At 39.1% G+C, this 12,020-nt stretch overlaps 1 protein-coding gene across 2 annotated transcripts in view; it reads left to right on the forward strand.

Moving 5' to 3' along the window:
• The window catches only part of sptbn1 (spectrin, beta, non-erythrocytic 1), a 300,080-nt gene that overhangs the window by 123,832 nt on the left and 164,228 nt on the right, over positions 1–12,020 (forward strand). Inside the window, exon 1 of one of the 2 annotated variants that reach the window (XM_069931436.1) lies at positions 1,218–1,721. The exons of the other annotated variant lie outside the window; for it this stretch is intronic. Coding sequence (XP_069787537.1) covers positions 1,613–1,721 — 109 coding nt within the window. The 5' untranslated portion in view covers positions 1,218–1,612. Of the gene's footprint in view, positions 1–1,217; positions 1,722–12,020 lie in introns of those variants that run through there. 2 annotated transcript variants of the gene reach the window in all.

The raw sequence follows: 12,020 nt of genomic DNA on the forward strand, positions 1-12,020 counted from the left end.
AGAGAAACCCCACCATGAATGTTCTCTGCATGCAGTCCTTTCCCTGCTGCATGACATTCTGGGATGGCAGGTTCACCATCACTTTTTCCCACAGTATTTATAAATTGTACATGATAGTGCTACCAACTTTCCCATGGTGTAAAAAATTGTACACTATAGCACTACCAACTTTCCTACTCTATTTAAAAATTGTCCACTATTGCTATTTGTTGCTAGCACTTCCCCATGGTCCCTTATAAAGGTTTATATAGGTTGACATAACAACAATAGAGGCTGAAGGGCTCATACTGTGCTGTACATAAAGCTTAATTATGTTATAATTAGGCATGATTCATTTTGTTCAAATATAAGATCATAATTCATTGATCAGGATTTGGGGCAGGTCCACCGTTGTTTGATGCGTCATGACGTCACCGGTAGAAGGTAGAACAATCCTAACCCCGGGGATGGCTTCTTGCAAGTGTGAAAATGGTCACTGTCCCAGTTAGGAGTGGTCAAGTGTGAAAAGCCAAACTCCCATTCCTATCACAGGGCTCAGAAGGGCCAATTTAGTAGGACACAAGTGTGAAAGGGGCTAATGTTTTCTTAATATCATTAACAATAGCTTAATGTCACATACATTGTACAAATGCATCAAAATTCTGCTAACTGTATTTTAGATTTTCTTTTCACAATCCTCAAAAATTGAGTGTCTAAAGCTTTAATTTTGAAAGTCAGTGAGCATTTTAAGGGTTAAGGATTTATTGATTTTTTAAAAATTGATTGAATTGGCTGAAGCAGGACAGACCAAAGCACGGTCCTACTTTTAAATTATTCCACAAATTCTATAGTATTCACATGTGCAATAACATTACATTTTGTAAGGTATGCAACTGAAGAGGCATTCTTACTTCCCATGTGATGGAAATGTGATACTTTTTGCTTCAATGAGGCACTTAATTCCTCCAATTTTGTTTAAGGAGGGACTATTTTGGGAAGTGTCTTATTGTTTGTTTTTATATAAAAATGCACATTGGTTTCTGTTAAGATCAGGATATTCATTGTTTTTGTTTGGCATAAAGTGCAGAAAAGAACATTTTGAAACAATAACATATTTTTGAACTGATGTGTATCTTGTGTAAACCCCTCTTTTTTTGGTTTAGTAAATGGTACATTCCTACTCCATGCTGCCCTTGTGTTAATGGTGACATCATTCAAACCGTAACTGCCTACTGATTAAATTTCACTGCAGGCTGGAATAATGTGAAGGTGTGCTTGTTGGCTTCAGAAACCAAGGTTAAGCAAGAGCTTCTGTGTCGTGGGTGTGCCATTTAGTCATTCACTTCCTTTGAAACCTTGAGCTGCTACTTAAACTCATCTGGATACAAGTGGAGTGGAAGGCAGGCAATCAAAGAAACAACATGCTGCTCATCTATGGCTGATGTCTTTTTTTTAAACCAACAACCTATGCTATTGGGATGAGCTAGCTCTATTTATTTAAGAAGCTGTTTGCTGTTTTTTTTCCAAAAGACGTGAACTGTGATCAGCTTTCCATAAGGCACAGTGGTTGGCAGAGTTTACAGAATTACTTTCTTCTTTCAAATTGTATTTCACCTGAATCCATTGCCATTAAATGGAAATACAGAGGCAATCCAGCATGTCAGGACCATTATCTGTTGGCTTTCCTCTTCAGATGCCTTATAATTATAATCAGCTGGAAGGAAGATTCAAACAACTTCAAGGTAAGAATGCCGTTACAAAGGACCCTGTGAACTCTTCCTGACAGGTGCAGTAAGGGTGCAGATATTCTTTTCAGCCGATAATCTTACCTAAAAGGCAATTTTTCTAAAGCATCTTGCTGCCAGGTGTAAAACAGAAGAAACCTTGATAGGTTCCATATGTTAAAACAAAAAATAAGAATGAGTATCTTTTTGTGTTCGAGTGATTAGCTAACATTGTTAAACCTCATTCGATTTGGTTTGTGTGATAACAGGACATTTTGCAAGCTGAGCTGCTGAGAACAATAGAGGAAGAGAAGAGGGAGTGGTCTTTTTATTTATCTCTTGTGGAATTCCCAAATTTTGCTTTCCCATTTAATCTTGCAGGAAGTCTGCTCTCTGCTTCAGGCTGTGAAAAGGGTGTTATTTTGCCACCTTTAAAATATTTAGCACTGTCACATAAATTATAAACCAGAGAGGAACAATGATTGAAGCAATGATAATGATCTTCCTTGCGATTACTCCTTTCAGCTTGAAAAATCTGAAAGGATGTTTCCCTTTTTTTTGGGAAAAAAAAACCCAGATTAATTTCATTTTGCTGGGGAATACATTAAACATTCCAGTATTTAACAGTTCAGTTGCTTTTGTATTCGGAAAGGCTTGTGCTTTATTAGCTTAAAGGACAACTGCTTTCTGTGTGAATTTTGAGCAACCTATTCGAGCTACATCTGACTAATTCAGCTGTAAATATGTTCTCAAAACCTTTCCCTCCAGGTTCTTAGATTATAGTCTGGACCATGCTGGCTAGTGCAGTTCTAGGTGCTTTCTACGATGACTTGCAAGTGGGTAGTCTTGGTATCTTTTGACTGGAGATGACAAATAATTTAGGATTCTAATGACTTGTTCATGTTAGTAGCAAGAAAGTCCCACAGCATGATCAGAGAAGTGCCTGCAGAGATGATATTATAGACTATTCCAGAGTCCAAAGGGAGTTATAACAAGAAATGTAAAGTTGGTCCTGATATGTACTAAACCCTACTTTCCCCATAACCTTCTATTTTTCTTTCATCCATGTGTCTAAGAGTCTCTTAAATGCCCCCAATATTTCAGCCTCCACCATCATCCCCAGCAAGGCAGTCCAGTCACTCACAACTCTCTGTGTAAAATTTTTAAAAAATGTACCCCTGATATCTCCCCTAAACTTCCCTCCCTTTACTTTATACATATATCCTCTGGCGTTTGCTATTCCTGGCCTGAGAAACAAGCGCTGAGTGTCCAACCTATCTATGTCTCCCGTAATCTTGTAGACCTCTATCAAATTTCCAAAGAGAAAAGTCCCAGCTCTGCTAATCTTGTCTCATAAGACTAGTTTTTCCAATCCAAGCGACATCCTGGTAAATCTCTGCATCCTCTCCTTAGCTTCCACATCGTTCCGATAATGATGTGAATAGAACTGAACATAATACTCTCAGTGTGGTCTCACCAGAGATTTGTAGAGTTGTAACATGACCTCTCTACACCTGAATTCAATCCCCCTATTAATGAATCCCATCATCCCTTAGGCCTTTTTAACTATCCTATCAACCTGTGCGGTGACCTTGAGGGATGTATGGATTTGCACTCACAGTATTTGCATCCACAGTATTAAGTAACTGACCATTAAGCCTGTACTCATTCTGGTTTATCCTTCCACAAAATGAATTGCCTCACACTTACCCTGATTGAACTCCATCTGCCATTTTTCTGCCCTGTCTATGTCTTCTTGTAGCCTTTGACAACCTTCAGCTCCATCTACAACTCCTCCAATCTTTGTGTCATCTGTAAACTTACTGACCCATCCTTCCACTTCTTCATCCAGGTCATTTATAAAATACAATAAAATCCTACAAGCCAATTTTTTTCCCCCATAATGTTCCTCCTAAACTTTGCCCCTTTCATGTCCTCTGGTTTGTATCTCACCTAACCTCAGTGGAAAAAAGCCTAGTTGCATTTACTTTGTCTATAACCCTCAAAATTTTCTATACCTCTATCAAATCTCCCCTCATTCTTCTACATTCCAGGGAATAAAGTTCTAACCTGTTTAATATTTCTCTAACTCAGTTCCTGAAGTCCTGGCAACATCCTAGTGCATCTTCTCTGCACTCTTTCAATTCTTGTAGTTAGGTGCCCAATGGGACAAGGAAACGATGGTTGGAAAAGGGAACAGTGGTTGACGAAGCAGGTGAGACAGCTAGTCAAGAGGAAGAAGGAAGCCTACATGAGATAGAGGAAGCAGGAAGGGCTCGTGAGAAGTATGTGATTGCCAGGAAGGAGCTTAAGAAAGGACTTACAAGAGCTCAAAGGGAACACGAGAAGGTGTTGGCATGTAGGATTCAGGAGAACCTTGGCATTCTATGCATATGTGAAGAACAGAAGAATGACAAAAATGAAGGTGGGGCTGCTAAAGGATAAAGGAGGCAAAATGTACCTGGAGGTGGATGAGGTTGGGGAGATCCTAAATGAACACTTCGCTTCAGTGTTCACAAGAGAAAAGGACATTAATCAGAGTGAGGTTGGAATAGAACAGGCTTGTGTGCTGGACATTGTGAAGATTAAGGAAGAGGAAGTGTTGGATCTTCTTAAAAATATCAAGATTGATAAGATCACGGGGCCAGATGTGATATACCCCAGGTTGATGTGGAAAGTGAAGGAAGAGATAGCTGGAGCAGTAGCTACGATCTTTGAATCCACTTTGACGCAGGGGAGGTGCCCAAGGATTGGAGAATGGCAAATGTAGTCCCCTTGATTAAAAAAGGTAATAGGGAGAATCCTGGGAATTATAGACCAGTGAGTCTTGCGTCAGTGGTGTGCAGACTATTGGAGAAGTGTCTTAAGAATATGAGCATTTAGAGAAATACAGTGTACTCAAAGATAGTCAGCATGGCTTTGTGAAGAGAAGGTCGTGCCTTGTGAGCCTAATTGAGATTTTTGAGGAGGTAACAAAGAAATTGATGAAGGGTAAGGCAGTAGATGTGGTCTATATGGATTTTAGTTAGGCTTTTTACAGTCCTTCATGAGAGGCTTGTTCAGAAAGTCATGAGGCATGGCTATGTGGATAAAAAATTGGCTTGCAGTTTAAAAGCAGAGAGTAGTTGTGGAAGGAAAGTATTCTGCCTGGAGGTCAGTGACTAGTGGAGTACTGTAAGAATCTGTTCTGGGACCCCTGCTCTTTGATTTTTATAAATGACCTGGATGAAGAGGTGAAAAGATGGTGTTTGCGGACGATATGAAGGTTGGAGGAGTTGTGGATGGAGCTGAAGGTTGACAAAGGTTACAAAAGGATATAGACAGGATGCAAAGTCGGCAGAAATATGGCAGATGGAGATCAATCCAGATAAGTGTGAGGTAATGCATTTTGGAAGCACTAACCAGAAGGCTGAGTACAGGGTTGATGGTCGGTTACTTAAGAGTGTAGATGAACAGAGGGAACTTGGGGTGCAAATCCATACATCCCTCAAGGACACCGCACAGGCTGATAAGATAGTTAGGAAGGGTTATGGAATATTGGGCTTCATTAATAGGTGGATTGAGTTCAATGGTAGAGAGATCATGTTGCAACTCTACCAAGATCTGGTGAGACCACATTTGGATTATGTTCAGTTCTTTTCACATCATTATCGGAAGGATGTGGAAGCTATGGAGGGGGTGCAGAGCAGATTTACCAGGATGTTACCTGGATTCTAAAATAAGTCTTATGACTTATGAGGAATGTAAGCAGAGCTGGGACTTTTCTCTTTGGAGCATAGAAGGATGAGACGAGACTTAATAGAGATCTGCAAGATTATGAGAGGCTTGGATAGGTTGAACAGCCAGCGCCTGTTTCCCAGGCCAGGAATAGCAAACACCAGAGGATGTATGTACAAAGTGAAGGGAGGGAAGTTTAGGGGAGACATCAGAGGTAGGTTTTTGACGCAGTGGGTTGTGGCTGCCTTGAATTCCTTATGGGGGATGGTGGTGGAGGCTGAAACATTAGGGGCATTTAAGAGACTCTTTGACAGAAGTATGGATGGGAAAAAATAGAGGGTTATGGGATAGGGAGAGTTTTGTCCTTTAAGAAATGTATGAGTCGGCAGAACGTTGAGGGGCTTGTACTGTGCTGTAGTGTTCTATGTCTAAGTTAAAACTAATCATAATGCTCCATATTTGGCTTTACCAATGTCTTGTACAACTTTACCATAACATCCCAAAACCTATCCTCAATATTGTCCTGCTACAAACCATTCAAGAAGGCTTTCTCTGTACCCAGTCCTAAATGATTCACCAGCAGGGTTCTTTACTAAAGTTTATAAATAAATGCGTAAACTATATGTAATTTGCCAATGCATTGTATTATTGATGTAATGAGTAACAAACATTCCAAAGAACCAGATCAGAACATAGCTATATCTCTAGTTGATGAGAGATACTGAGACTTTGGTGAGAAAAAAAGGAGTTTATGCCAAGTACAGACAGCCATATTGAAGCGAATCCCTTGAGTGCAAGAGATGATCGAGTTCACTGAGTAAAACCCTGATATAGGGTTTGATATAGAGGAATATGCACTTTTGACAAGTAGGAGCTTTAATAATCAGATTATATTCTTGACCCTCTTGATCCATTTGTTGAAGAAGTAATTGAATGGTAGATTCAGGAATATCCAATTCGTAATCCGTGAATTAGACTTCCAAATAATTTTTTGTGTTAACAGATGAGAGCTTCAGGTGCACAAGCCTTGAATTCTATTAAACAAGTCATAGTGAATTGTAAGTAGAGTCAAGACCTAAGAAAAGAAAGTTGCATATAATAACTATATATAGATGGAAAGATAATTGGGGAAGTGAGCACAAGATGTAAATGAGTGCTCATTTAGAAACAAATATAAATGAGTTAATAAGATTAAAGATAACAAGCATTCAAACCTGTTAGCACGATGGACAAATTAAAAAAAAGAGGCTATTCAGGCAGTAATACTTAAAATTATTTTTGTCATGCATTACTTTTGTTCCTTAAACCTCAAGAGGACATTCTGTCTCTTGATGGGGGACGGTGAAGGGCAGTGAGCATGATCTTCCACAATGATGAACTGAATATGGATTCATGGATGATGTATTGACTAAGAAAGTCTTGATTAGGACTTTAAAATTATTAGGGGATATAAAGGAATATTAATACAGCCATGTTTGATTTAAGGAGAATCTAACTGGTAGATGTGCTCCCAAAAGTTGATTGGCAGAGGCTTCTTACAAGTAAAGGGATGTCTCACATGTGGGAGACTTCTGAAAGTGAGATCAGAAGAGTCCACAGCAACAGCATGAACCTGTTGGAGTGTAGGACAAGGCTAGCAGGATTTGGCAACTCTAGTTGTTGAGAGATACTGACACTTTGTTTAGAAAACAAGGAGGAGGTTTATGCCAAGTACAGACAGCCATATTGAAGTGAATCCCTTGAGTGCAAGAGGTAATAGAGTTCACTTAAGAGGGAAATCATGAGGGCCAGAGTGAGCTGGTGAATTGGATGCAGGATTGACATGATGGTAGAAGATAGGCAGTGAAAGCCTGTGACCAGTGGTGTGTCACAGGGATTGGTGCTGGGTCCATTGTTGATTTTAATCTATATTAATGACTTGGATGAATTGTAATGAACATTATTAGTAAGTTTACAGATATTAGAAAAATTGGTGATTACAATAAAATCTTGATCAATAGGGAAGTGGGCTAAAGAATGGCAGGGAAATTAACTGGCATGTGTGAGGTATTACATTTTGGTTGGTTAAACTAGAGCAGAACGTGCATAGTGGAAGGTAAGGGTCTGGAGTACGTTGTAGAAACAGATGTTCAGGTAGAGAGGGTTATGGGACAAACAAGGACAAATATGAGGAGCTTACGAAGGCACTTTGGACACCCTGGACCAGTTGGACTGAAGGGTCTGTTTCTGTGCTGTGAATCTTTGACTTGGATTTTGTACCTATTTGCTTTTGGTTCATGCCTTTTTGAGCGTTATTGCCATATTTGTGTCTTATTTCAAAGGTGCAAACAGATCTTTTTGGTGGTCCTGGAGTAGGTTGTGATTAATGCTTGGGTAGTAGAGGTAGATTCAAGAACTTAATAGCTGTTTGGGAAAAAAAAATCTTGACTTGAACTAAGTTGTGCTGGATTTCAGGATTCTGTACCTTCTGCCTGAAATTAGCAGCAATAAATTAGCAGGCAACATCTTGCATTAATTTTGCCAATGGACAGGAGGTCAGTACCCATCATGGACTTGGCTAGGTTTGTCACTTTCTGGAGTCTTGTGTTCCTGGGCACTTGTATTTCCAAACCAGGCTGTGATGCATTCAGTATAGCTTCCACAATACATCAGTAGAAGTTTGAGTATTCGATGACATGCAAAATCTCTTCAGAGTTTTTTGAAAATGGAGTCATTGGTGTGCACTCTTTATGGCTGCTAGATGTGCTGGACTCAAGAATCTGAAGGAGTGAATACCCTCCAATACTTCTCATCAGTGAAGATATATATATGTGCGTTCCATCATCTTCCCATCCTCAAGACTGCCCAAATAAGCTCCTTGGTCTTGCTGACATTATGAGTGCAAGATTGTTGTTTAGGCACCACACAACCAAATTCTCAGATCTCCATCCTATATTCCAATTGTTATACTCCTCGTTGCCAGTTACTCATCCAACAATTGTGGTGTAGTTGGCAAATTTATAGATTACATTTGAGCTTAACTTGGCAATCATAATTAGTTTCGATGGAGCAAAGAGGTATTTTTGAAATGTTTTTGAATTTGGCTAGGAATTGAAGATGAGGGAAGATGGTAATGGAGGAATTAACACAATAAAGTCTAACAAAAGAACTATTCAGCACTTTTTAAATTCTTTATTCGTAACTTATCAAGGTAGATTTAAAAATTAAAATATGTCCTCTTTGGAAGTGAGCTGAACCATTGATAGTTGCTTGATTTGAAAATCATGTAAAATTAAATGTTATTAATAAGTACAAACAAGCAAAATGCCTGGGGAAATAGCAATTAGAAAGCATTGATCAGATTGGAGTTTTAAAAATGTTACTTGAAGCCGAAGAGAATACTAAAATGAGATGGGAAATTAGGTAGTTCAATTATTTTGAGAAACAGGCTCACTTTACATTAATACAATGAAATTTGAGTCCTGAAATTGTTCAAAATTGAAAGGGTTGGTAAAGTAAATAGTTTTTTTCCCCACACTAAAAGTTGGTGGGCACCTGGACACCATAAAGTGAGAGGTTATGATTTCTTTCTCTCGAGACATGTCAGGGCTTAAAATTCCCCCACAATAAGTCATGGAAATGAACAGGTCAGCTGGTCTACTCCTGCTTCTATTTCATATTGCTTATGCAAGTAGGATCTGTAATAGCTTTTGCAAAAAGGACTCTTTGCTTTCTCGTCCTGTGAAGGGCACTGGGTGATACTAATGGCGACTCTGTCCGTATAATATTACATGTTCTCTACTATTACAAAACAATAAAGGAATCTTGAAAGTAAATGAGGATATCCAAGGATGTGATGAAAGTTACTATGGGCATATTGATGCTGATTCTTGAATAGAGACTTTTATTGTTGACACCAAATGCCATTTCTGTGCTGGTGATTTTCTTTTTAATGGCCTGATCAGTACAATCAGAGATGGATGTACTTTCTCAGTTTTTCTTTGAGCATTCCCTCTTTTTGTGACCTTAGTTTTCAGCACATTCTCTTTGGCTGTCAGATTCTCACTTTCATAAGGCTTTGTTCTCCGCTAAGAATGCGCCTGAAGAAGAGGAAGCGGCTCTTTGAATTGCCGTTAAGGTGGCAACGCTAAAAGCACAGCGCTGGCCACCTGAAGGGACAGCTGCACCGGGATGCACATCTGAGCGCACGCCGGCTCCCATCCCTTGGGCTGTCAGATTTGGGATGGCTGGCTGTTAGAGCTGGGACAGCCAGTGAGGGTTATCAGCGCGGGGACATCCCATGCGGGATGTCCCCACACTGATCGCTCTGTTCCAGCAAGGGAGCACGGGGTTGGGACGGCCGTCCCCGAGAACCATGACTTATCGAAACCTCTCACCTTTTAAATTTAGTCGGATTTTTTGAGTGGGCATAAGCCCCGTACTCACCTGCCAGCCGCTCCAGCCCTGAAGTCCCCACGCTGACAGCTCACGCTGGCTGCCCCTGTCCTGATGTCCTGCACCGGGGAGGAAGGGGAAGCTGGGAGAAGAACTATCAGGCACTTCCCTAAAGCAATCACAAGAAATAAATTGTGTACTTCACAGTTTCATGGAGTTTAAGAAGTTGCTTTTGCTTTTAGTCATCATGGAGATTAAACAATTTGTACGTATCAAAATCTCTTACAGCTACTTTTGTTTTCCCACAAAATCTTTACTGTACATTTGTGGCAACAGAATCTCCCGGTTGGTGACTTCTTACTTTAAAAAAACACTTGGATTTCCTCAGTGCACTAAAAGAACAGCCTGGAATTTGTGCCCACACATTGGAGTAGATGTGTTTTTGTCTCAAGGTATTAAGAGTTTCCAAATGTAATGCTAACAAGTGGAAAATTGATTTCGAGTTTGTACATTGTCAGATGCCACGTACTTCAACTCCACAACAGAAAAAAACAGCAGACACAAAAAAAATATTTAGGACTTCAACCTGAAAAAAGATTTTTATATCCTAAATAAATAATTTAAACATTTCTTCTACAAATGTCCTAATAAATGTTTAATACATTTCGCATAAGCTATCAGTCTTCTTAAAAGCTGTGCATCTTGGTATCCTGCGGCAGGATATGAAATGTGCTTTGAATAATTAATATACCTTGGGCCTCTATGATCCAAACATTAAGTCTAGCTGTGTTTGTGAAATGTACATTTATATGCAGAGATTGGACATCTTTGATTAAGATTACTATGCATTTTAAGTAGAGTTTGGTGCTGTGGAATGTTAATTTGTAGAAAAAGAGTAACAGGCTATCAGATCACCAGCCCTTTCCCCATTTTCTCCCTATTGTCATTCATATCCCTCTTTCTCATTGAGTTGACTAATTGCCACTTAAACTGGAGTCAATGAATACTCAAAATATAGAAGTCAACCTCACTCGGAAAGGCTATTTTAATGGATTTTTTAATAGCTTAAATTGATTAGTTGAGTAAATGTACAGATACGCAAATTATTGTTAATCATCCAAGATGTGGGCATGAAATATACTGGAGGGTTTGAACGAACAAGCAGAAATTAAACTAAATTTGTGCAAGGCGTTGTATTAAATCATAATATACTACTTACAGCTGTAGGTATCCTTTTTTAAATGGACATTAGTGCATGGAGGATGTAAAATAATTATAAAATTATAGCAGAGCTGAGAGGTCATTTGCTGCAGGAAAGCTATGTTGGATGCCGTTCTTGGGAAAAGTGAAGTCAGATAATTGAAAAAATTGAAGTTCTTGACATAGTACAAGTGTTTGATAGTCACACATGCAAGATTCCAAAACCAGGTGGTCATGATTTCAGAAAATTAGAAATGGATCCATTTGGAAGTTTGGGAATATCATTTTAACATTAGGTACTTTTACGCAGCTGTTGAAGAACAGAAAATTTCAGGAAAAATTTTCAGCTCCGGAGGTTGTGTAAAAATGTCTACATGGAATTTATTATGTAAATTTCATCCCGTAATTTTCCACTGGAGCCCCTACACATTTTTATGGAGTGGCTGCAGTGTAAAATGACCACGGCCACTCTGTAAGAAACAGGCCTAATGAATACGACATTCCCTCGCGGACAAACTCCGCAACATAGGAAGACTGTGTAAAAGTGCCCCTGTGTAAACGACTGTATTGGGACACACCGGAGGTAAATATGCTAATTTTTGGGGGGAATAATTCCAAAGTTTCTGTGTAAGAGTACCAATTAATAGTGGTTAGAATGTGACCTTTATGAATAGACAAATTGCTTGAGGCAAATTTTATGATGCTAAATATGGAATAAAGGAATAGAAGGATATGGATACTACGTTTGTGTTGTAAATTCAGCTCAATTTGAAGAGTAATTGTCACATTGTAGCAGTAAAGTCTGAAGCAAGAAGATAATTTGCAGTTAGCATCTTATGAGCAAATTAAACCAGCTTAAAATATTTATTAGTCATGGTTTGCTTGAAATTCTGTATACATGTGGTGATCACACTTGACTGATTAAAAAAAAATCCTTGCTGCGCCTTTAAGTTGTGGACTCAAAAATGTATTGCTTTTGCATTAAATCTCTATTGCTCTCTAATTAATTCAGCTTGTGGTATATCA

This window comes from Narcine bancroftii, chromosome 4, assembly GCF_036971445.1.
Source record: "Narcine bancroftii isolate sNarBan1 chromosome 4, sNarBan1.hap1, whole genome shotgun sequence".
In the NCBI taxonomy this organism is placed as follows: domain Eukaryota; kingdom Metazoa; phylum Chordata; class Chondrichthyes; order Torpediniformes; family Narcinidae; genus Narcine; species Narcine bancroftii.